At 39.2% G+C, this 26,326-nt stretch overlaps 1 protein-coding gene across 2 annotated transcripts in view; it reads right to left on the bottom strand.

Moving 5' to 3' along the window:
* Positions 1-654: 654 nt before the first annotated feature.
* herc2 (HECT and RLD domain containing E3 ubiquitin protein ligase 2) overlaps positions 655-26,326 on the bottom strand; it is a 67,345-nt gene continuing 41,673 nt past the window's right edge. For both annotated transcript variants that reach the window (XM_067459956.1, XM_067459957.1), the window contains exons 53-92: positions 25,915-26,020; positions 25,741-25,832; positions 25,481-25,656; positions 25,284-25,395; positions 23,704-23,785; positions 23,217-23,360; positions 22,137-22,227; positions 21,871-22,048; positions 21,227-21,308; positions 20,960-21,131; positions 20,692-20,836; positions 20,296-20,521; positions 20,033-20,204; positions 19,735-19,921; positions 19,366-19,509; positions 18,738-18,929; positions 18,458-18,611; positions 17,717-17,824; positions 17,493-17,624; positions 17,244-17,402; positions 16,544-16,662; positions 16,333-16,458; positions 16,094-16,249; positions 15,859-15,974; positions 13,613-13,811; positions 13,041-13,255; positions 12,238-12,415; positions 11,844-12,005; positions 11,660-11,751; positions 11,427-11,566; positions 9,569-9,756; positions 9,241-9,438; positions 9,070-9,153; positions 6,782-6,923; positions 5,906-6,100; positions 5,671-5,783; positions 2,983-3,173; positions 2,765-2,870; positions 2,462-2,674; positions 655-1,654 (exon numbers count right to left, since the gene is read on the bottom strand). In XM_067459956.1, coding sequence (XP_067316057.1) covers positions 1,382-1,654; positions 2,462-2,674; positions 2,765-2,870; positions 2,983-3,173; positions 5,671-5,783; positions 5,906-6,100; positions 6,782-6,923; positions 9,070-9,153; positions 9,241-9,438; positions 9,569-9,756; positions 11,427-11,566; positions 11,660-11,751; positions 11,844-12,005; positions 12,238-12,415; positions 13,041-13,255; positions 13,613-13,811; positions 15,859-15,974; positions 16,094-16,249; positions 16,333-16,458; positions 16,544-16,662; positions 17,244-17,402; positions 17,493-17,624; positions 17,717-17,824; positions 18,458-18,611; positions 18,738-18,929; positions 19,366-19,509; positions 19,735-19,921; positions 20,033-20,204; positions 20,296-20,521; positions 20,692-20,836; positions 20,960-21,131; positions 21,227-21,308; positions 21,871-22,048; positions 22,137-22,227; positions 23,217-23,360; positions 23,704-23,785; positions 25,284-25,395; positions 25,481-25,656; positions 25,741-25,832; positions 25,915-26,020 — 6,060 coding nt within the window. In that variant the 3' untranslated portion in view covers positions 655-1,381. The remainder of the gene's footprint in view (positions 1,655-2,461; positions 2,675-2,764; positions 2,871-2,982; positions 3,174-5,670; positions 5,784-5,905; positions 6,101-6,781; positions 6,924-9,069; positions 9,154-9,240; positions 9,439-9,568; positions 9,757-11,426; positions 11,567-11,659; positions 11,752-11,843; positions 12,006-12,237; positions 12,416-13,040; positions 13,256-13,612; positions 13,812-15,858; positions 15,975-16,093; positions 16,250-16,332; positions 16,459-16,543; positions 16,663-17,243; positions 17,403-17,492; positions 17,625-17,716; positions 17,825-18,457; positions 18,612-18,737; positions 18,930-19,365; positions 19,510-19,734; positions 19,922-20,032; positions 20,205-20,295; positions 20,522-20,691; positions 20,837-20,959; positions 21,132-21,226; positions 21,309-21,870; positions 22,049-22,136; positions 22,228-23,216; positions 23,361-23,703; positions 23,786-25,283; positions 25,396-25,480; positions 25,657-25,740; positions 25,833-25,914; positions 26,021-26,326) is intronic.

Here is a 26,326-nt window from a genome sequence, read left to right as displayed (position 1 = left end):
AAACTTTTTTTCTGTGTATTAACTTGCAAATATTAATTGTTCATTTAAAGACCTGTAACATGCTAATAAAGTAAATAAGATTGATTTGGATTTCAGCGCTGTCCCGACTAAGGATTTACACATTCGAATTGTCGAATCTCTCTATGGTCGATTGATAGTCGAATCATCTATGTGTGTGTGAATGGGTTGGGAGGGGCACGACACTAGTCAGCAGGAGGGTAAAACTTATTTTCCTTTACACACTGCACACAGCAAAAACTTTTTATAAAGCGACCAAACTGCCTGCCAACTGACAGACGAACTGACAATGGCTTTCTAATTTAGGTTTAAATAAAAAGTCATGGGGATAAACATTTGTAAAATGTTTTCTCATAACATTTTAAAGCCGCGTGAGCACTTACACTCATTGAAACAATGTGTTTGAATTTTAAAGGAGCGCCACGTCTTTAAAAATTGAGCACCCCCATATTGCCGAAATGGTATGATCCTCTTAACACCCGCGAAGGTGGTGGAATACGGCTCTGCATAACGATGCATCAAATCTTCGACTATTCGGGGCCACCCCTAGAGGACTTTAAGGCCTTAAATTGTGGAGGGTCAAATTAAGACTAAGTCCAATCATGTAAAGTCTAAATAATAAACTTACGAGAGAAATTGGGTTTAAATTTATTAACAGAAATTAACATTTATTTATAACATGGGAATGAGATTTCTCATAAACACATGGCACAATCAAATTATATACATTCCATAAGGAGAACAGTGCAGACACATATTGGAGGAGAGGAAACAGTGACCGACGACCTAAAAACAACCCCCGATCAGGCTTCCACTGATCAAATGAGAAAGGAAAAAAAACATCCTGCTCCAAGTTAAAAAAAGGTTCTTAAAGAAACACTGCTGTTCTCAAATAAAGAGGCGAAGCTAAAATTCATAATACTAGCTATTTAACAAAATGAAAGTGAAGATCTTCACAGACACCTGTCAGGAGTCGTTTACCACAGTGCTAGGCTACGCGGTCTGTCCTCTGCAATAAAACGTGAACACAATGTTTAACACAAAGAGATGTGTAGTTTCTCCCGTCTTCCTTGTTCTCTTCACAACAAAATAATAATAAAAAAATCTCTCTATCTTGCTTTTCACCAGCTTATAGTGCTTTAAAGCTAATTGCACATAATGATATACACTTATTTCTCTTCATTTAGTTGTATTTGTGTCTATGCACATTAATAAGTGAGGTTAAAACAAACATCTTCCGTTCAGTTTTCATTTAAAACTTTCTTCTCGTCAGCTTATTTTCAAGGCTACCCACACTGTGTCTGTGTGTGTGTGTGTTTGTATATGCGTGTGTTTGTGTGTGTTTTAACCAGGGGTTAAGAGTTCAGTGTCCTGTCAGGTAATCCTGCGTGGAGTCGGAAGCAAACGAGTCTGCATCCTCATTGTCAGAGTCGTCACTGCTGTCATCTGCTGCGGGCTCTCCGCTCAAAGCAATCCGTGCGTAGTCATCCGTGTCAATGGACTTGCAGAAGTGAATGGCGTATTTTAGTTTCTCCTCCAAGACTAGCTTACAAGAGTAGCGAGGCAGCTTGAGCAGGAAGAAGCAGGTGTAGGACTCAGGGAGGAAATGGTCGGGTGGGTTGTATTTATCCAGAACCTGGACAAAGAGGGCAAAAACTCGAAAAATTAGCATTTACATTGTACAACACGCATACATACAAACAGATTTTAAATAAACGCTGTTCTTTTAAACTTTCTACTCAAGGAATAAAGCAGTTATAAAACAGTTTTAAACAGTGATAAGACAACACGTTTCCAAATCAGCATATTAGAAAGATTTCTGTAGAACTGAAGTGTTTTGTTTTTCACGTGGCTGGTGTATTTTTCCAATTGTTTTCAATGGGAACGCTGCGTTTTTAAATGCCATGAGCGTTTACTGGTCGCCAAGAGGGTAAAAAGTGATTGTGATGAGCACTGTGTTTAACTCAGTTGTCCAATGACAGTGTAAGAGGGGTTGGAAAAATACAACACCGACCACCCGCCACATTCTGCTTGTACAACATCATCAAAGCATAACAAAGTAACATAGTAACATTAATTTAAAACAAGAACCAGAGCATTGTATTGACATTTTTATATAGAAACAATACAAAAAAATCTGTGAAATAAGATGCTTGTAACACTTCCGTTGCATAGCAAGCAAAGCGTTTCAACCTAAAAAAAAAACACAACACAGCCAAAATGCTTGCAAGCGTTCACAGCTAGGTGTTTTCAGCAGGCTAACATGTTTTGGTGGACACACTGCCTTATGTTACAAATTCTGATGGCTGTAATTATATAAAATTACAATTCATTCGGACAGCAGACAGAACTCATATGGGTTTGGATTGACAAACGAGTCGGTACATTTTAATTTAAGGGGAAACTATCACTTTAAGTGGGACTTTTCAGATTCACAAATTACCTGCACCACAAAGTCTCGTCCACGGAAGTCTGCAATGGTCCTGGGGAGGCGCGTACGACCCCAGACAAACCTGAGGAAGAGCGAGCGTTCTGTGTTGGAGAAAGACTCCATCACTTCCCAGAACCACTGGATCAGAGGAGCAGTGGGCTCCACTCCCTTATACGTGGCCACTGATTTGAGCAGGTGCAGGGGGATGTCCGGGCTACCGCACACCTAGACAACGCAAACAAGTGACATGAAGACTAATAAGAATTCCTGACAACATATTTGCTCAGTGTGCGTTTATGTTGAACACGCACTCACCATGGTCTCCAGCTCATAGCCGGTAAAGAGAGAGAGGAGCGGCACCGGTACCACACGTGCCATACCTTCCCTTACTGCAGAAACCTGCTCATCGTACTCATGCAGCCTAGAAGAACAAAACGACAACATATCAGAAATATATATATTTATGATGCATCTCTTTCCTAAAAATGTGTTGGTCACTTAAAAAAAATAAATTAAAAAAAATAAGGTCACACCTGTAGTTTATTGCTAGCCGAACATATTCACTCCGGTTCTCTAGGGTGATGTGGGAATGTTTGGAGCTGAGTTGGACTTCCTGTCCACAGGCACTGGGCACAGTGAAGGGCAGAGGCATAGCCTCGAACTCCTCCGCAGAAGCCTCATTATCTCTGATATACATCAGACCGGGGATGAAATCCTTGTCCACCTGAAACAAAAGAAAAGGTGAGGTCAGATGTAAAATATTGTGAAAAGCAAGTAAAACTTTATTTTAGTAAATCTAATATTTACACACTATTAATAAGGAGTAATTAAGGCAAAATTTGTATTTAAAGGAATTGTTCACTTGAAAAATCGATACCATAATTCACTCCCGCTAAAGCATCCTAGGTATACGGCATTCTTCTTTCAGACGAATACATTCGGAGATGTATTTAAAATGTCCTGGATAATCAAAGCTTTATAAATGGCAGTGAATGGCAACCCAAAATCTGAAGACCAAAAAAAGTGCATCCGTTCATTATAAAAGTACAAACTTACGGGAAAAAAAAGTGTAACTTGCACGATGTCGGACGTAACATTTCGAAATATGAGAGGCGTTACACTTTCTTTGTAAGTAGAATACGAAAGGCGGTCCGCCAAAAGCTAGATATTTTACTTTAGAATGTTTAAATATGGATAGTTTCCTTCCAAGTGATCTACCAGGACTATATTTTAATGGACGATACTGTTTTCATTACTTTTTTATTCAAGATTCATTCAACAAAGGTGACTAAAGATAATCTAAACCTGTGCAAATGACCATAGCAAAGGAATGAAAGGAATGTGTGGGTGTCATTAAGTGCATCACAGTCAGTGTCTCACTGTTGTCTTGTGCTTGGTAATCTTTCTCTTTAACCTTTCTGATATCTCCAGGCAAAAGCAACAACAACAGCTGCTCTGTGAGCAAGAGACATCCTGCACTGAGAAACGCCATCACTGCAGACGTCTCAGCAACACATGATCTCAGCGTGAATGCAGGAGATGCATACAACTCACATTCATTTTTACACATCACACGTGCATGTGCGCATATTCTCTAACACACACTCCATATCTCAGAGAGCATTCAATTAAAATAGTTATATTTGTATAACTGCTTAACATTCCTGTAATTTGATGTAAGCAACTGCTGAGAAATGGAGTATTACTGTAGCACAAACATACCACACAGATTTAGAGAAAGCTGCTTATAGTACATGTGCATCAAGAATGGTAGGTTTATGACAGTCATCCATGTCAGATGACCGGCATGAAATGTACAGAATGCACAAGAGGTATGTGCTCTCATTCTGTTCATTTAAATAAAGGATTTAAGAGGCCTTGCCATGAGCTCCAACTAGACATACATCCTGATGTGCTAGATGCAAAAAAACAAAAAACAAACAAAATACCAAAAACATAGAAAAAAACTAGTAGTTAATGGTAAAAACATCTGTTACACACAAACACACACACACACACACCGGATGCAAACACATGTATGGTCAAAAAAGAGAGAGGTACTGATTGCTCACGGTTCGGTTTGTATCACAGTTGTAGGTTCACGGTTTCTGTACGGTTCAGTATTTGCTATGTTCAGGGAAAAGGTACTAATAAAAGTCCAACAAAATAACTTAAATACAAGCAGCATCACAAATAAATACTATTGAGCAAAGATACTAATAAAATAAACAATGCTTTTCATATTTTTCAGGTAGGTCTAACATTAGTTTTTAGGTAGAGAAATTGAATAAATAATCAAATGTAAAATAACTGCACATTTATAACTGTTTAAATTAAAGATTAATGCTTATTAAACTTACAAAAGCTATTCAATCCAGAGCAGTGAGTGATGTCCTTATCTTTTGTTTGACATTAAACAGACAGCAGTAAAGGCTACTGCCCCTATGGGAATATGATCTTCAAGAGAGTTTTACCTGCTGACTGTAGTAACCGTAGGCTACACGACTCGCAGTTTGAATGCTGAACTGAGATGATGATTTACAGCTGTAGCGGAGGAAAGACAAATTTCCATCAACTTTAATTTAATGATGGAAATAGTATTAAAATAATATCCTTGTCCCGCACATTCAGCTATGGAATGGCTTTAGATGACTTTGTACCAGCAAATCATAATATAAGAGTGATTGCTGAAGGATCATGTGATATTTCTGATTATCACAACAGGCTGAATCTAAGCAATAGTCTGCCTGTCTGAGTTTTGTCGACAGACGGAGACGGCCATCTCATAATTCTCTATGCAGGAAAAACCCTGTATAACAATATAAACCAACAATACCTAACCCTGATCTCACCAGAATTTTGCCAGTAAGACGGGAAGGCGCAGCACCGAACTCTGGTCTCAGGGAGAAATCTGTTGCAGTGGCAGATACCACAGACATTCACAGAAGATTCACAGCCAGAAGCAACACTAGCGGTTCATCCGGCTCATTGGCGCTCCGCTCAGTGTTCTGATTTACTTAGCTCATATTTACAGTTTGGTGGAGGCAATCCAGAATTACTGTTGGTGAAACTGTAATCAGACCCCCCCCCCCCATCTAAAAAACTCTTAGGATCTGGACGATTCACACAAGTCACCCAAACTGACGTGAAAAAAGCAGGAAGCACCAAAAAGCGCGCTGTTTACATCCCTGACACACACACACACACACACCTACACCTACCTCACTGAGATCAGCGATTGTCAGATTCATGCCTGCCAGCTGTTTCCACACAGGTTCAGCCAGATACAGACTTAGAGGACTTCCTGTACGGATTGCTATGCCCAGGAGCACCCCTGTTTACAAATAAGAAAGAATGGTATATCAACAGATCTAATGAAAGTGCAGCTGTGAAATAATAGACTTTTCCCATCAAGTCTTGAAAGCATTTTCAGTGTAGGAAACAAGCAGGTGGTACCTAGGAAGCGGAACATGCTGATGTGCAGAGGGGACTTGGCAGCTGGGTTGAGCAGGAAGCAATCTCTATTTGCTCCGGACTCGTCTCGCCCGTTCGGAGTGACAATGAGGAGAGGAGTGAGACCGTTCTGTAGTTCCTCACACATTTCAGCAATAGATTCACTGTATCCACCACCACAGTCATCGACCGACTCACCTACAAACACAAGGTAAGCAACACGGTGTAGATGTGACATAAACTAAGGGCGCTTTCACACCTGCCTCATTTAGTTCTGTTGAATCGCACTATAATTCGTTGTCTTCCTTGGTGCGGTTCGTTTGGGCAAGTATACATTAAATTGCACCCGTGCGCACCAAAAGTAGACCAAACAAGCGTAACAAGACCTCTTTGAAGAGGTGGTCTTGATACGCTTTTAAACAAACACTATAGTGGTTAATTTGTGGCGAGAACGTGATCCGACTTTGAACAGACTCAACTGCCTAAAGAACTGCCCTTTTTCATCTCTCAGTTTAGCTAAATTAATGCACGCTTTCTCCTGAAGTGACTTGCCTTTGCCATTTGCAGTGCAGTAAACCGTGCTTCATTTTGGTTTTGATTGCCTAAAGTGCCCAAACCATGTATTTTATGATGACCAGTGATACAAATCAGCCCACGCAGACATCTCTCCATAGTATGACAAAAGCGGCACATTGTCTGCTGGCTTTTCCTGGACACATCTGGCCAACAAGTGATGTGGATGTTTTCACGTGACTGCATTTTGGGTCATTTAACCAACTCATCAACTGATTCAGAGCAATCAGTGGGGTGTGAAATTTTCCCCACCAATGCCCCTTACTCACGTAAAATCAAATCATCACTCTATAAATACAAACTCACCCACAAACTTGACCTTCCAGACCCGGTGTGGCAGCAACAGACTGTCTGGGCTGAAAGAGCTCATCTTCGCACACATCTGCCCAAACACTGACTTGGTGCCATCTGGCCCTGCCAGTCCTCCTTTACTGCGGGAACGCTTAACCTGACAGAAAGAACGAGAATGGATGAATTATTATAGACATCTCCATATTCAGCACTTCTGCTCTGAAGTACTGTATAAATCTGCTTTCAGGCTCTAAGACTTTGCAGATCCCTGCCAGACTCCAGGGGCCCTATTTGAGGGCCAATGAATCTATGACGATACATATTTGGGGGTCAATCTCATGACAAGCAGATCTAAAAATAAATTAACAAATTCATATGATGTTTAATGAACAGCTCTCAAAATATTAAGATTAAGTGCTGCAAACTCTCACTCAAAATGCTAACTAATATAAAATGAATGATAATAAACCATATGGTGTACACAGTACTTGTGTGTCCATGCAGACAGGAAGGAGCAGGAAATGCAATGGTAATTACAGCGATTAGGGAAAGGGACAAGATTTTACAGAGCACCCACTAGCTATTTTTGCCCATTAAAAGTAACTGTTAATTTTGGATTCTGTTTACTATCCTAATGAACTCTCAAACCAAGTGGGAAATTAAACAAAAAAAAATTAGCTTTGTTGAGAAAACAACATGCATTTTTGGTCAAAGTTTTCTCAAAATTAAAACAAATACATAGAAAAATGTTAAAAAATATTAATAACAACACCAAAATGGGCAACCATTTAAAAGGTGCCCTAGAATGAGTTGAAACAATATGTTAAATTGTTCTCTGATATCTACATAGAGTTTATGCGGCTTATTTAAGGGAAAAAGGTAAATTTTTACAGGTCCATTTACAACCCTATAAATTGTCCCTAGGATGTAATGCTGTTTTTGTCTTATTTGGAAGGGTCATAAATATTAATGTTGAGTTCTGCTCTGATTGGCTTATTTCAGCAGCTCACACAAGTTCAGTTGTTCAGCTAACACAATCGGAAACAAAACAAGCGACTCGCGGGTCCTGACAGAACACAGACCGACTGAATGACACTTTAAGCAGAACATCTCAAATGGAGATTGCTAAAATGCAGCCTACTTGTTTATTGGTGTTTTCAGATCATCCGGTGTATCAAAACCAGTGCTTTTAGTTCAAGTTTTTATTTGTTTAAACTACATTCTAGACTCATCTTTTTTCGTCAACGATATTGCATTTTTATATAACGTTAGTCACAATGTAGGCTACGCAGTGACTGTAATGTACTCTGCAAAAACATCACACTTCAGTTCTCAAAAATATACATATATTTTTTTTGCCTTGTCAAATGACTATTGTTTTAACTTATATGGTGGAGAAGGTAACGTTAGCTAGAAAGATCGAGTGAGCAATCTGTAAGTACCTAAACTAGTATGACATACGTATTCTACGGTTGTATTTTGTAATACAAAATAATATTAACTTCAGCCATTAGACACACAACTTAGTTTGGTATGGTACTTGGAGTTTCCTATTGTTACCTTCCCATCTTGCGTTATCTAGACAATGCTGTCTCTCTAAAAAAAATTCAGTGTAATCAGAAATTGTTTAAACAGTCAATAAGTGGATAAATCGATACTTACTGCTTGCAGGAATATAGTTGTAATTGCCCCTTTCTTCAGTTTTAGACGCCGAGCGAAGCTAGCTTGAAATTGCCCGAGCAAACTAATGATCTTGAATTAAATTGTTGCGGTATCCGATTATAATAAACATCAACCATGACTGTTAACATTTTTTAATATCTGTGGGAAGGGTATGAAAAGTCTTCAAGTCCCCTGCACAGCTTGGATTATGACATTTGTGTCCATGTTCTGCTATTTTCGCATGAAGCTGGTTTACTTGATGATTTGGTTTCGCAGTTCCGCCTGACAATGAACATATATTCGGACATATGCAAATGTTGGGGGCGTACATATTAATTATCCCAGCAATTGCGTCACAGTTGGCGTTATGTTCAGAATAACTTATTTTTCTGTGCTGTTTTTTCTTGCCCAAGATTTACATAAGAAGGAGGCGGCAATGTTGTTTGCAACTCACAGTATGTAATGTCCGTGTACTGAACTCTTATTATTTCACTATGGCAAGGTTAATACAATTTTTCATTCTAGGGCACCTTTAATTTGCCGACATAGGCACCTGTATTCACTGTATTTTGTATGCCAAATTAAAGATATGATTGAATGCAAATCTCAACCCGTGTGTGCAGTTTTGTATAGAAGTGTACCTGTATCCTGTTCAGCTCCACCACTGGGCCATGCTGTCGGTCTCTAACCATGGTGGCCTGCACCACCTTACGGAATGCTGCCTCCTATAGATATTGAAAACCAAAATTAAAAAGTACATATACTTAGGGATTATAATTAAAATAAATAAGACTCCTTTAAAATATCCTCACCTTGCCCTGTGATATGAGGATTCCCCGGAGTGTGTCAAAGCCAACAGAGACGCCGTGTCCAGTCTCGCCCAGTCTTCCTTCCAGGTCAAACATTGGGATGCAGGGGCAGAAGAGCTCAGAGATGTGGTGCAGTAGCAGTAATCGGTTCCTCAGGCCTATGATGGCAATCTCCTGCAAGTGGTTGTACTCCATCGGAACCTGCAGACAAACAATGAATTATTGACATGCAGCAATTAGCACATTTAAAAGGCTGAATTGTTAAATATTCAGCTCTTTGGGGGGGTTTTTGTAGTCTTATGTGATTGAGCTATATTTGGTGGAATGGTACCTGAGCAGGCAGTTTTCCAGCATTGGTCGGTTTACTAGTGGACCAGGAAAGTGTGTGTGCTGACCCACAAGCCACACGGTTGATCTTCTTGCCCTGGAGTGCTGCCACCAGCCTGGGCCGCTGAATGGCATTGGTGGTCCCATCACCGAGCTGACCCTCATCATTGTCACCCCATGTATACACTTCCCCTGTGCATTTACATTCATGTTTTTAGCATATACTTGACAAAATACAAATAACTAAGTATACAGACTGTGTCAGACAAAAGAAAATACTAAACATGTATTTAAGGTGGAGTTAAAAAAATCTTTTTTTTTTATATCAAATTTAAAGGCTTTTAAGCACAAATAAAATTAATACCATATGGGTCTATCTATGGTAGCATCCAAACCATAAATTGATTATTCAAACAACTTTACTGTTGAAATAATAAAGGTTTTGAAAGAAGTTTTATAAAATCTTAAACCTAACATTTCAGCCTTTATAAGAAAAGGGGTGAGTCAAATTATAAAGTAGTACATACTTAAAATAGGATTTTATAATATATATATATATATATATATATATATATATATATATATATATATATATATATATATATATATATATATATATATATATATATATATATATATATATACACTTTAAGAAGAGCATAGTTAGAATTTTTAGCTTCTTTTCAATCCACCGGCTGAATGAAAATGCAGATGGTGCTTCTGGAACAGCAGAAATATAGCTGTTCCATAAGCCTGCATACAATGTAGCTGAACTTTTCAGAAATTCAACAAATGTTGAATTCAACAAATATGTAAGAAAGATATAAACACCATAAGGTCATAATCTTTTAACAGCAGGTCATGAGTAAACGATTGGCATAAATGCATAGTATTCATAGATCGTAAACCACCCTGAAAAAGTGAATCTATAGTGCTCAACAGCATCACATTTTTTCCTTTGAAAAGTGCAGCCGACGCATATTTCATTAAATCAACGCCTTTCGAGGTTTAAGGCCGGGAACACACTGCAAGCGTGCCGTGAGCGTCTTGGCTGCGTGGCGTGTCCGTTTTTATTTCGGCTCCCATGTTAACCGGTTAGCGCTTGCATACTGCCTGCGGCTCACGCACGGTCCAAGCCGCGCGGAAAACGCGTGCATGCTTCAAATAGAAGAGACGCCAATTTTTCACGTGACACGCAAGCGTGTTGGAAGCGTTTCTAGGCAAAATAGCATAGGAAAAGATGTTTATATGCCATTTTGACACGAATACATATTAATAAATGACATTTTCATGTTTGAAAGTCTTTAGGTTCACATAAATGCAGATATAGGCCTACTTGTAATAATAAAAAACAACATAATTATCGATTTTAAAATATTAAACCTGTCAATACAGAACGAAATATTCATTCGCTACTGCCGACGTTGTCTTTGGTGTATCAATAGGCAATATATTTATATTTAACATGGAGTATAGGGCTTCCCAGCAGTAGCTCCGCATCAGACACGCTTCTGGTGTGCAAAGACAGAGAAAACGCCAGGCAGCCGCCCCACGGCTGACACGCAGCAGAAACGCCACGCTTGCAGTGTGTCTCCGGCCTAATAGTCACAAGCCATTACACAACTCCTGTTTTACTGTCTCCAAATGTATGACCTCTTGAAATAATAATAATGACTTTTCATTCACCATTTAAGACTTGTTATGGGCTTAAATTTGATACAACTAAATGTAAGAATTTAAGGACCCCCAGAGACCCTAAATTTAAAATATTTTAAAAAAGCTTTTGAAAAATGCTCTTGAACAAGATAACAAGGGTTACAAAGGCCTGCTTAACTAAATTTTAAAAAGTCCAGATGACCTACCATCCTCTGTGCAACATACACAGTGAAGAGAACCAGTTGCTATAGCGATGACCTTCTTGCCTTGCAAACCCTGGACCTGCCGGGGTCTGCGAACATGATCATCCGAACCGTGTCCCAGCCTGTGGTAGTCACCCTTTCCCCTAAAATACATATGAACATGTAAACAACTCTATATGAGTCTTCACTAAACGAAATATCAGTTTATGGTACCACTGTATTGTGGGATTGACTACCATGTATAAACTGTTCCAGACTTGGTGAGAGCCACAGAGAACTGAGAACCACATTCCACTTTCACAACACCCAATCCAGTTAATGAGTCAATCTAAGCAGAGAAATAGAGAATGAGATGTGAATACAGGAATCCCTAAACAAAAAAAACCTTTGACACTTGAATAACTGCTCAAGCAGTCTCACCTTCATAGGCACTTTACATCCGTCACTACCTCCTCGGCCCAATTTGCCATAGTCTCCATCCCCCCATGACCACACCATGTCATCATCAGTCAGACACAGAGTCTGGGCGTCCCCGCTGCCACATGCAACGTCTATGACCCGGTGACCCTGCAGAGCCTCCACCTATACACATGCACAGGCAAGGCACATATTATACATTATATATCATTATACATTACACTACTAACTAAAGTATATTTAGCATCCCTAAATATCAGAATATTTATTTTATATTGTACTAAAAAAAAATTATAAATTAGAAAAATTATGACGTGTATTCATGTCATTCTCTTATTGCAACATTAATTATTTCCATGCTATACATTTATTTAAAAAAAAAGCATAATTAACGCACCAGTTTTGGTTTAAGTTGGTCCTCACTGTCTCCATGACCCAGGCGACCATAACGACCTTTGCCCCATGTGTAGAGCTCTCCGCTGGCTGTAATGCAGGCGCTATGGGCCCCACCAGCCGCAATGTCCACAACTTCCACACCTCTGAGAGACTCAATGACGCGTGGACGGTCACAAGGGCTGGGGAAAAGACCACACATACTGTACCACTTAGTACAACTTGCTATATAAATCAGTGACAGTCTAGCAGACACATTTCTTTAAGGAACTACAGGACTAACTGTGCTACCATACAGTGATGGTATCAGCCTGTAATTTTCGATGGTATTCTGAAATATCCCATGGTATAAACTTAATTTACATAGTCCACTTAAGATAGTTACTTGTAGTTAGTAGAATTTGCAACATGTCAACTAACTCAGGAGTTAGTTAGTTTCGGGTAAGCAGAATACGTTTATGTACTTGCAAAGACACTTAAAGTTAGTAAATGTTGGGGAACCATCAAAATAAAATGTTAGCAGATATAAAGCAGGCAGTCTTCTATTACTCAAATGTCTGCTAGTTGACATTTAGTTAGCAAAATGTCTAAAGTGGACTCAAAATAAAGTGTAACCAAAGACACTTCAAAAGAATACCACTGTATGGGTTCTCAAAATCCAACTATGGTACCAAGTCTTATACTTTTCTGTAAGCATTTGTCTTAATTGTGAACATGCAAAGTTAAGTATGTAGAAGGTCATTGCATGAGATGAACCAAAGGTGCCATGTGAAAAGACAACAGTAGTAAAAACAATATAGGACTGACCTTCTGTTTCCATGGCCCAGTTTCCCATCTTCAGCCTCTCCCCAGGAGTACAGTTCTCCTTCAGAGGAGAGAGCCAAACAGTGCTTGCCCCCAGAGTTCACAGCAACCTTCCGAATGAAAACATGCTGGATCGACTCCAGCAGGGTCGGAGTGGACACGGACTCTGTACCTCCTATTCCCAGCCGACCACCAGCACCATACCCTGTAGCATATAGCTGAGGACAGCAAAGACAAGTTACTAAGGACATTATTCAGCTGACATAGTAACTGATATTAGAGATTAGAGCAACTCCTACAACAGATGTCCTATGTAACATAGGTCTTTGTGTGTGTGTGTGTGTGTGTATAATATATATATATATATATATATATATATATATATATATATATATATATATATATATATATATATATATATATATATATATATATATATATATACACATACATACATATACACACACACACACAAATGAAAATGTATAGTGAAAAATGCAAAGAAACCTTGCTGGTTGGAAATTACACACATCTTAAAATGCAAACATAAATTATAAAAGCAGATGAAGCCTTACTTTCCCGTCAGCAGTGACAGCAAACAAGGTTTGCTCTCCACCAATCAGCTGAACAGGACGCAGTGTGGCTAGAGCTTCTGTTGGTGTGGGAACCTTGACTTTCGCTCCTTCGATACCACCTAACTGACCCCGGTGATTGTGTCCCCAGCCATAGATGGTCCCACTACCACCCGCTGAGAGTGTCCAATCATCTGGCCGTCTACATAACAGTAAACATGAACGAATCACAAATTTAAATGATTGGAATCCTGACTATTTTTAAAGCATAATTTAAAGGGGTCATATAATGGCATTTTTATGATTCTTAAGTGTCTAAATAAAAACTTTGTAATATACTTTAATTAAAAATTCTAGTGTTGTAAGAAAAACTGGTCAAGTTTCTAATTTTACCTGATCAAAAACAGTTCTGTTTTCACCAAGCCATTTCAGTGCATACAGCTTTAAATGATAAATGACCCCGCCCCTCTGTTCTGTGTGCTGGCCATAGACTGTAAAAAAATATGGACGTAGCGTCCGTGACGTCACCCATAGGATTCTGATAAGCCGTTCTAAAGCTTAAAGTAGGGGCGAGCTGGGCGTTGCCATCTTGTGAGCGAGTCAACGCGTGTCACTCCCGGATAACAGAAAATGGGCAAAAAGGCGGGATGTGCGCGGAGCTGAGGTGACGCAATGACTATAGACGGCGGATAAATGGCTATCCACTTGTAACTACGCCCTTAATTATGCAGAACCTTAAGGCTTTATATAACGTAAACGAATGAGTTATAAAAAAATTCACCCCCCTCAGAGATGTCATGAAGATCAAAATTAGCCTTATAAGCCAAAACCACAATTTGTACCAGGCTGTAAACATGTTTTTTTCTGCTTTAAAGCACAATGAGATTCTGCTCCCTTCTGGAGCCTGTCCCTAGTGGCCAGTTGAGGAATTGCAGTTTACATTACTTCCGTATTGGCTTCAAGAGAGATCGCGGGAGGTTGCCGCTTGGTGCTGGCACGAGGAGTGTTACCCTTGACAACAGTAGAGGCGAAAGAACGGCGACGAGAGTCTCTGAGGACAGATCTGTGCAACTGTTATCAATTTGAACCGGAGACAGACTAGGACAAGAAGATGGCTCCAACGAAATTTGACATTTAAGGCTCAACAGGACATTTCTGAATGGTTGGTTAATGTAATGTCACTATGATCTATCTTGATGTACTGGCAGGGTAATGTTAGCAAGAATGCTATGTGTTTACTGATGTATACGTTAGTTCATTGACAGATTGATGTTTCACCTAATGCCTTATCTATGCATCTGTTATCCATGCATTGTAATAAATGTTACAACCCGATTTTTTTGACAGTAACAGACACCATTATAAACCATCTACCGTATTTTCCGGACTATAAGTCGCACTTTTTTCATAGTTTGGCTGGTCCTGCGACTTATAGTCAGGTGCGACTTATATATCAAATTTAATTCATACTGACTGACAAGAATAAACATATAGCCGCGAGAATGCGCTCTATGCTGCTCCTGTAGCCTAATATTTACTTATACACAACAACTTAGAAAGACTGAACACAAACAAAATGCTCCCATAAAGAAAATCTTATTCTGCAAAATACAAACAGCATGTAGTAAAACATGCAGCGGAGAACGATTCTCACAGCGTTCGTCTCGCGCGGCAGAGAGTTCAAGCCTCTGTGGACTCGTTCCTTCAGCTCTGGCCATCTTGCTTACAGTCCGCAAGTAGATTTCTTTTTCTTCTTCATCACAATTAAAGTAACCTCTGCTTTTCGCCAGTCCCTTACAAGTTTCTCACTCACTTCAAACTTTCTTTCTTCTGCTCGGGTTATGCAGTGAAGCGGGCACGAGCGAGTGCACGCGAGCAGGTGGTCGCATGCGCGCGGCTCCAGCTCTGCCCTAATGCGACTTATAGTCCAGTGCGACTTATATATGTTTTTTTCCGCGTCATGACGCATTTTTTGACTGATGCGACTTATACTCCGGAGCGACTTATAGTCCGGAAAATACGGTACATAATTAAGTGACGTCAAACGGTCAAACGGCTCGATTAGAGAACATATAAGGAGATTTAAAAAACACTTGATGAATTTTTTTCATTATAGGTTGGTTTTGTACAGGCACTGCCAACACAGTTTTCCATACAATCAGCTTGTAAAAGTGGATGTATAATTATATGACCCCTTTAAAAGCTACACAGGCATTTTTGCTTATGTTTCACAGGCTGAAACACATTACCTGTTCATCCACTGAACTAACTGCTCATCCTGCTCCCTTTTAAACAGGTCGTGACTCTCATGTAGTGTGTTCATGTTCTCATGGTCTGCCATCAGCTCGCGGATTTTCTTTGCCACCTGTTGAAAATGAAGAGCTTTTAGGATCAATAACAGTAACAAAAAAACCCCAAAACAATTATCTAAACCATCAAGAAAGAAGTTCTCAAATTATTCATTCTCGAATTAGAAATCCCTACCTCATCTAGGAAAGGACGGGGCAACGGCGTCCTCTTGTCCAGAGCCACTGCCACTCTGGAGGCGGTGCAATAGCGGCGGAACCACGCCCACTTGTGTGTCTCAGCACAGCATGGAAGCGTGTCCAACTCCAAATCACATGCAAGTGCCACCAACACCTAAACAAGACAAAAATAAAAGAGTAAGTTTGTTAGATGAGTTTTCAAGAAACAATAAGAATTTCTGTTAGGCACAAACACACCTTGAAGAACGGGCTGTGGAGTAGCTGTTTGCCACCCCTGACAATAGGTTCCTCATACTCATACTGTCTCTGTAAAGCCTCAGGAAGTCCTTTCACCAGAGCAGCTAATGCACTCCCTGTAAAACTCTACACAACATTCAAAAAAAGTTAACTATACAACTAAAAATAAAATGATATTTTATTATATTACAAACACAGTAGATCGTCTAACCATCGAGCGAGTCTCTCCTTCGCTATCTCCTAAGAGGCGGTTGATGTTTATGGATTGCCCATATTCGGTGGTAAGGAGCTTGCGTAACCTCTGCAAGGCCCACATTCGATGACCAGCCGCTGACCATGCAGGTAGAAACAGAGAGACAGACATTTTTTTAATCAGAATAGCATTAAATAAACTTGTAACATACAGCCTTACATCGACATTTAAATTTTAGAATAAAAATAGAAATGAACAATAAAACATTATACAATATATGTGAAAGTTATTAGTATTAATATTTACATTTCATTAATAAATAATTTATGTGTGTATCATTAGTTATTTCATATCCAATAAAGCAATTAACATTATTTTAAATCATTCTGAAAATTTTACAATTCTGATATGATATAAATATACATTTAGGTAGCATGATAACATCCTAAACCATAAAACCATTTATTTAAGTAAAGTAATTGGTATTTTGCACCCCCTATTGGCAAATGTAAAAACGTACAAACAAACAAGAAAACACAATCACAACATTTCTAAAAAACAGTCAGTTTGTTTAGAGATACATACATTTAATTCTTCTTCTTTTTTTAAGAATAGCCAATTTAATTTTCAGAAAGGTAAATATTGTTTGTGTGTATGATAAAAAAATAAAATAAAATAAAAAAACTGTAAACGCTTCTTTCATAGGATCTTCTCTTACCCAATGCGCTGAGCTGGGCACAAGCAGCAAGTGAAGCTGCCAACCTTGGCACGATGCTGCGATTTGAAGCAAAGTTCAGGCGAAAGTCTAGCAGACATGTTACTAGATCCATCGAAGGGCAGGAGAGAATGCAACGGTCTGAAAGAAGGTCTTTTGGACCTGTGAATAATTCAATAAAAGGTCATGCACTCATATCATATTACATATGAAGCATGACAAATGAAGAGATGTCATATTAAACTGATGTACCAGCAGCAGGCATGATGGGATAGACAGTGAAGCGCCAGCCCCAGCCGTTAACAGAGCCATCACTGGTGAACTTCCATTTAAGTTCATCTCCTGGAATCCTCAATTCACTGGACCAATCAGACCACTCACGGCCTGAAGGGGTGGAGACGAGTAAAGTTAAATGCCTAAAAGTTCAAACAACAACTTTTTGACCAGGGTACAATGAAAATACAAAATAAGGTCACCTGATCGAACAGACACTATCCTATTTGCTCCATCCATAATGGTAAGTGGGTCATGTCTCCTTTCTGTTGAACACTGGCGATCAAACTCTACCCTCAACCCTTCAGCACCTGAAATAATTTAAATCAATTAAAAATATTTGTAAATATTCTTATTATTTTTTCACAGAGCATCTACAATATAATTCAAAAGTTTGGGGGCAGTAATATTTTTTTAGAGAAATTAATACCTTTATTCAGCAAGACTGCATTAAATTGATCAAAAGTGCAGTAAAGACTTCAACATTGTTACAAAAAAAATCAGATGAATGCTGTTTTGAACTTTCTTTTTCAAGGGTGCTGAAAAATATATTATGCAGCATAACTGTTTAACATTTATGTTCAAGAAACATTTCTTACCATTATCAAATCAGCATTTTAGATTTCTGAAGAATCACGTGACACTGAAAAACGGTGTAATGGCTGCCGAAAATTCCCATCACAGGAATAGATTTTTAAATTGTTATATTTATTATATTTATCATAAAATAATAATGGTTGGTTAATTCCCATCATCATTAAAATACTATAGCAGTACATTGTCTGAAGAACTTTGCATAATTGTGCCAAAGTTTAATGTTTAGGTTTAGGGATTATATTCTACCGAGCAATAATATCACTTTGACAAGCACCACTAATGAGATTGTGAAGGCTGCTATATAATGAAGGATGCTTCATTGCACAAACAAAAAAGCACAAGTTGACCTGGTATTTTCACAGTTCCACTGGTGGAAGTGTCGTCAGTGTACGGGTGACTGCTCTCCACCACCACAGGCTGTGACGACAGGCGTCCACTTTGAGAGTCTGTGGCCACATCCTCTAACTCGGTCACACACAGCTCCAGCAGCATATCTGCCACCTGTGTGCAAGCAAAGACATTCAGATAAGAGTAACTAAAATGGAATCATTTAATCTTTTGATTCTTTGCGTAAACATGTAAAACATGTAGTGAGTAACTAAAGAGCTGTTGTTGGGTTTTTTTTACCTGTGGGAAGGCTGTACCCATGCCAGATAGCACAGCAGACAGCACTTCCTTGCCTTTATCTCCTGAGCGCAGAGACACAGCCAGTTTTAGCAGATCCACCATCACACGCGTGTCATCGGGAACCAGCAGACTAGTGAACTCATCCAGATATTGTGGCTCTGGGCCCACTGCTTTACTCTGGCTCTCAGAGTCCTGTTACAATAAATCAAACCAGGCCACTATAAATATCACTTCACTTAATATAAAGGATTGTAGCACAACATACAAATGTAATCCATTTTTTTAGTCTGTTTTCCAAACAGACTTAAAATGCATGCATTTCATCATTAAGCAGAAACAAACATCAACAACATGTGATCAATGGGAACATTTCCATGACAGTTAAATAATAATTCACTTTGGTCATTCTGCTATTTTTCCTCTATAATGCTCAGGCAAGCATTGTGACATGCATCCATGATTATTAATTCATTACAGCAGTATATAATCAAACCGAAAACTTGTTTCAAATTAGTAAGCTGATAAATAAAAAATAAAAATAATAATACAAAATAAATAAACAAATTAAAATAATAACAATAAATGATTTTATTAAAAAAAGCATTGCAAGAAAACATTAATGACTGACCTCCTTGGTTTTGGTCATGGTCTCTGCAATGATGCTGGCGGCACCAGGGTCATCTGTGACTGGGATGAAGGGCCGAGATGAGGCAGAGGCAGCTGAAGGGGTCACCGCTGAAGACGGGGTAGTGGCATCCTCAGATGTGGTCACCTACACCACACAATAACATGACAAAATGAGCATTTATATGCAGAGCATGCACTGCTTGTGTTATTTTTGGAAATTTGTTAAAAGGACAAGAAAAGAAAGGCGAAAGAGCTGAATATTATGCAACACTGAAAATTAAGTGTGCAGCAAAATGTGACAGGAGAAGTCATGCACAGGCATGATAATTTAATTATTTATAATAATTTAATATAATTAATAATTATATACCTCTCCTCGTTTGCTGTCCATCCAGGGATGCGGACTGACCCTCTCCTCAGTCTCTGAGGGCAGGGCAGGACCCTCAGCCTCACAGGGGCTGGAAGCTGATGAACAATCTGAAGGTGGCACTGGAGAGCTTGAGGGACATTCCAAAGGAATCATACAGGCAGGCATCAATGCTCCAACCACTGCATCCCTACAGGTTTTAAATGACATGAGGGTGATTAAGTGATGCCAGAGCTTTTCAGAACAAGAAAACAAAATCAACCTGGCATGCAAAGTAGTTCTAAAACCACTAAAGTTATACCTGGAATACATGATCTGCAGGGCAGAGAGGACATGGGACAAGGCCTGCTGTTTGGCCAGATTACCATCCAGAGAGAGCAGGATCTTTGCCAGAGACGGCCTATTGGGCTTCACATTGCTCACACCATTCAGCTTATTACTCAGCAAAGATGGGTCACTGTCTGATGGCACACCTATTAAAAAAAAAAAAAAACATCCACAAAACTTTAGATTTTAAGAAGCGACCACACAACACCAAAGCAATGGACATAAGGAAATTTTTACCAAGATAAGAGGCTCCAAGAGAGTCTCTGGCAGTTTGGAAGAGGACCGGCTCGTGGACGGAGGGTGTGGTGACATCTACAGTGGTCCAGGCCACGCTGTGAGAGGAGCCGCAGGCCACACGGGTAATTTTTTGCCCTTCTAGACCTTGCACCAGTGTAGGCTTTCTGTTGACCGTGGTCGTGCCGTTCCCCTGCTGCCCATGGTCATTATCCCCCCAGGCGTACACCTACCAAAACAACACTTCATCTTACAGAAGCACTAAAGCAAATAGCTTTTCATCAACAAAAGGCGTGTTGTATACCGTGCATCATGAGTTGTTTAATGTGGCAAAATAAAAAGGAAAAACAAGAAGAGGAAGGGGATCTTGTGCAAAAAAAAAAAAAAAACCTGGCCCACCTGTCCAGTGTCTGTGACGGCCAGGCAGTGCAGAGCCCCTACAGCAACATGAACAATCTTCTTCCCCCTCAGGCCTTCAACCATCTGGGGTTTGCGCACATGAACGTCTGTGCCATGACCCAATCTGAAGTAATCGCCCTTACCCCTGCACAATGCAAGAACATAAAAATGAATCATGTTAGGGATTACCTAGAAAAAAAGTAACTCATAAATCATTAATTGTATTGTAATGCCTCTGAAAAATCCAAATATCCTCTTAAATTCATACCAGGTCCAGACCACTCCAGATTTGGTGAGGGCAAGGGAGAATTGAGCACCGCATTCAATCTGACACACCCCCTGTCCATTCAAACGCTCAATGTTTTGAGGAATGTTACAGCCTTCACTGCCGCCACGGCCCAGCTTCCCAAAGTCTCCATCTCCCCACGAGAACACCAGTCCTACAAAACATACATTCATATATATATATATATAGACCACAAACACTAAACCAAAACACCTAAATATTAAATGTACATAAAATGCAAGAGTCTACCTTCATCTGTAAGGGCAAGAGTCTGGGCATCTCGACTTCCACAAGCCACCTGGACAACACGATGGCCTAAAAGCACCTTGACCTGCAAACCAGACACAGACTGGTTGATCTAGTGCAATGAAATCACACTGTACTAAACAGCAGCCAGTATATTTAAACTGTTATACAAAGAGCATAAGCAAAGTCTCTTTAAAACAAGTCAGTTCACTCTCCAGTCATCTTGGCAATTTGACAGATGTTTCCCATGTATGCAACAGGCATAGAAGTACAGCTCCGATTTACATGAACAGGAAAAGGCTGTCAAGATTCAGTTTCAATTACTTATTAAAAAAAATCCTACAGTAATGACAATTATAAAATGTGTATCTTTAGCTTAAATCACTTAAAACATATACTGTCTGGACCAGTTAAAAGGCATTGTATAAAAAAATACAAATACAGGGTGATTGCCTCATAACTCAAAAGCTTGACTTTTTCTTGGACGTATGGAGAATTATTGTGAATATCTCAGATTCATTATTCATTTTTTTTTTTTTTACATAAAAATCACTTCCAAATTATAGTGACTGCTTTGCAAAATATACTGGAACCCTGCAATTCTGAACCAATATGTCGGAGTTTACTGAGGGAAGTAAAACAAATACCAGTTTGGGTCTGAGCTGCGTGGTGTTGTCCCCGTGACCCAGGCGGCCATATTCACCCAGACCCCAGCTGTACAATTCTCCACTGGAGGTGATAGCAGCACTGTGAGAGCTGCCACATGCGATATCTCGGATGCGCTTGGTTTTCAATGCCTCAATTAGCCGTGGCTTATCACAGTTCCTGGTATTTAAAAAAAGCAGCAGTAATTCATCAGATCCTTCTAGAAATCTGTTACATGTTCTACATTACTGTTGAAGAAGGTGCCTACATTCGGCTGAAGTGCCCAAGCTTGCCATCATCTCCTTCACCCCAAGAGAACACTTTCCCATCCACAGTCAATGCCATGGCATGCCTTCCACCTGCACACAGTTTATCCACTTTAAACAAGGTCTGACAACATGGGAAGCTTTCCCTAAAGGGAACCTATTATGCAAAATGGACTTTTATATTGTTTTTGAACATTATGTGTCTACCGTGTGTACACAACCACACTATTGTGGTAAGAAAAAAATCTATACTGATCAGAAACGCATTCCAATGTGACATAACATTGGAATGGGCCCCCGCCCATGACTGGCGACGAAATCTGCCCTGTTAGCTTAGCTCCTCCCCTCAGTGAGCAGTAAACAGCCTGCCATGTTCATCTCCACACCAAAGCATTTAACAGCAACATTCAAGTAAAATAGAAATCTTAAAGCTATTAAAGTTACTCAAATCAAGAGCAAAGTGTTATTTTCTTTTTTTTTGGTTTTTGGTGGTTTGATTTATATTAATTGGGGTGGAATACGCAATATTCAGTGCCACCCTAACTTTGAGTTTGAGGCTGCTGGCCTGGTACTTCTGTCCTCAGACTGCAATGACTTGTGGTTCTGCAGTTAGATACAGCTCGTAGGTAATGTATATTACGCTGCTGTCACTTTAATACACAAATTGAATATACACATGTACTTTTTTTTCATTCACAAACATAACCATGTAAAACACGTTTTTGACATAACCCCATAACCAAAGTTTAAGCACAATGAAAAATGAAAGAAAACTTAGTTTAGTACTCTGCTTTCTGTGAATGTGCTTCTAATGTGTGTGTAGATACTATATATAAGAAATTTTTAATTATTAGACAAAGCATGTAAATAAACATGATGATGAAGAAAAGCAAAGTCACATGAGCATGACACCACAATGGAGATGATCAAAACCAAACAAATGCTTCCACTGAAATATGGGCACTTACAACATGGTATAATAAATAATCTAAGGGGATCATACTGGGGACACGTGAGTTTTATTTTACATCTTGTAAAAAGGGGCATAACAGGTCCCCTTTAAAATGAAAAAAAGGGCATACCTGAATGTACAGCAACCTTTTTGACCACATAGTTGCTGAGGGCAGATATCTGTCTTGGTATAGGGATGGTTCCACTGGACAGTCCTAAACCAAGTCTTCCGTTGGTGGCCTCTCCACATGCATATACTTTACCTTCAGCGGTCACTGTAAAGACAAAGAATCAATAATTCATTAATTTGGTTAAAGGAGCAAAAATAATAAGCATCCAATGATATGCCAAATAAAGTAATTTCAGATCTAAAATACAACTAGAAAGTTACATTTGAAACAGGCATTGAGTATCATTTTGCAAAAATAGCTGTAACAGCAAAATAATACACCAGCCTCACATTTTTGTCTCAGAAATTTCATATTTTTACAGCCTTTGTGTCATACTCAGGGTTGAAACTTACATTTAATACATAGTGGTATAATTGTTGTAATGCATGGAATTAAGTAGCTAGCAAAAGGAACAAAGGCCTGCTTTTGTTATTTTTAAAAAACTCACCAGCAAAAAGACTTTTAGAGCCTCCAGCCACCTGTACTACATTCAGAGCAGACAACGTCTCTGAGAATGATGGGACTTTGATCTGAGAGAAAACAAGACGACAAGATTTGTCATTGCATGCGCAAAGACATTTTAGAGTAATTTTTTGCATTTATTTTTAATGCATTATACAGTGAGGCAAAAAAGTATTTAGTCTGACACCAATTGTGCAAGTTCTCTCACTTAAAAAGATGAGAGGCCTGTCATTTTCATGACCTGTACACTTCAACTATGAGAGACAGAATGAGATGAAAAAAATCCAGAAATCACAGTGTCTGATTTTTAAATCATTTATTTGCAAATTATGGTGGAAAATAAGTTTTTGGCCAATAACACAAGTTCATCTCAATACTTTGTTATATACCCTTTGTTGGCAATGACTGAGGTCATACACACGTATTTTTGACTCCCTCCAAAGATTTTGTATGGGGTTGAGATCTGGAGACTCCAGGACCTTGAAATGTTTATTACAAAGCCACTCCTTCCTTGCCCAGGTGGTGTGTTTGGGGTCATTGTCATGCTGAAAAACCCAGCCATGTTTCATCTTCAATGCCCATGCTGATGGAAGGAGGTTTTTACACAAAATCTCACGATACATGGCCCCATTCATTCTTTCCTTTAAATGGATCAGTCATCCTGGTCCCTTGGCAGGAAAACAGCCCCAAAGCATGATATTTCCACCCCCATGCTTTACAGTAGGTATGGTGCAACTCAGCATTCTTTCTCCTCCAAACATGACACGGTGATTTTTTTTTTTTAAGTAATATTTGGTTTCATCTGACCATATGACATTATACCAATCCTCTTCTGAAAGTTCTCTAGCAAACTTCAGATGGGCCCAGACATGTACTGCCTTAAGCAGGAGGACAGGCTACAGATGGTAGCCTTTGTTACTTTGGTCCCAGCTCTCTGCAGGTCATTCTCTAAGTCCCCCCGTGTAGTTCTGGGATTTTTGCTCACCATTCTTGCGATCATTTTGACCCCACGGGGTGAGATCTGGCATGGAGCCCCAGATCGACAGGAGATCATCAGAGGTCTTGTCTTCCATTTTCTAATAATTGCTCCCACAGTTGATTTCTTCACACCAAGCTGCTAACCTATTCCAGATTCAGTCTTACCAGCCTGGTGCAGGCCTACAATTTTGTTTTTGGCGTTCTTTGACAGCTCTTTGGTCTTGACCATAGTGGAGTTTGGAGTCTGACTGTTTGAGGTTGTGGACAGGTGTCTTTTATACTGATAACGAGATTAAACTGGTGTCATTAATACATGTAATTAGTGGAGGACAGAGGAGCCTCTTAAAGAAGAAGTTACAGGTCTGCAAGAGCCTGAAATCGTGCTTTTTTTTTTGTAGGACACCAAATATTTATTTTCTACCATAATTTGCAAATAAATTATTTAACCAGACAATGTGTTTTATTTTTATTTTTTATATATAGTTGAAGTGTACCTATGATGAAAATTATAGGCCTCTCTCGTCTTTTTAAGTGGGAGAACTTGCACAATGTTTTCCCCACTGTTTATATATTTTACACATTACTGACCTTGGACCCCTTAAGTCCTCCTAGTTGGTCCTTATCGTTTAGACCCCAGACAAAGACTTTAGTTCTGATAGTGGCAGCAGATTCCAGACCTGACAATCTCTTTCGAGACAGACTGCAAAGAGAAAAAAGAAACTTGATGACATACCAAATCATCCATTTTCTTCTATACCAAAAAAAATCCCTCTCAAATCACACACCTTCCAGTCGCAGTCTTCTCATCCTCTTCTTCCTCATTGTCAGATGCCAGGAAAGGCACAGTAGCCAGATCTTCATCCTCTGCACGGACACGACCCACAATGCTCAAACCATGGATCTTACAGTCAATCCCTGAACTCCGGCACTGTTTTATGGCAATCTCGATGTACCTGTGATACTGAACACACAAATACAAGAGTGATCAGCATTCCAAAAGAAACAGCCCTAAAGAACAGATGTTTGAGAAGAAATTCAAACCAACATCTGTGCAGTCATTGAGTAGAGAGACCGCGGTATCTGTGGGATTAATGTTGATGGTCTTCAGCTCAATCAAGTTGTTGAGTGAGCTTCCACCTGGAGGACAAACGCACTTAATCAGGTCACCCATAAAAGGTTAGACTATGACAGACCCAAAAAAGGATTCATGGATATTTACCTGACACCACCACCAGTGAAGGCATGTAGCTGCTGTCAGCTGGATCTACAATCATTTTCAGTCTGTGGACCAAGATATCTGGGAAAAGCTCCAACCTGATCCAGTGCTATTGAGAAATCAGCAAAAGCAAACATAATTTTTTCCCTCAATTAAACTTACAACCAAGCATTTCCAATTGATATTGAATCTGCCAACAAGCACATGAACACTGCCAAGCCAAATATTGGGGTCAATAATATATTTTACACTGTTTTTAAAGTCTCTAATGCTCAGAAAGGCTGCATTTATTTAACCATACAGTAAAACTGTTCAATATTACTGTTTTAACAATTTTACCATTTAAAAATAACTTTTTTATTTTGAAATAATAATAAAAAATAATAAATAATAATAATAGATTTGATTTATAATG

This window comes from Pseudorasbora parva, chromosome 12, assembly GCF_024679245.1.
Source record: "Pseudorasbora parva isolate DD20220531a chromosome 12, ASM2467924v1, whole genome shotgun sequence".
Lineage (NCBI taxonomy): Eukaryota > Metazoa > Chordata > Actinopteri > Cypriniformes > Gobionidae > Pseudorasbora > Pseudorasbora parva.
Note: the sequence above shows the minus strand (reverse complement) of the source record. Positions and strands in the feature narration are given on the sequence as shown.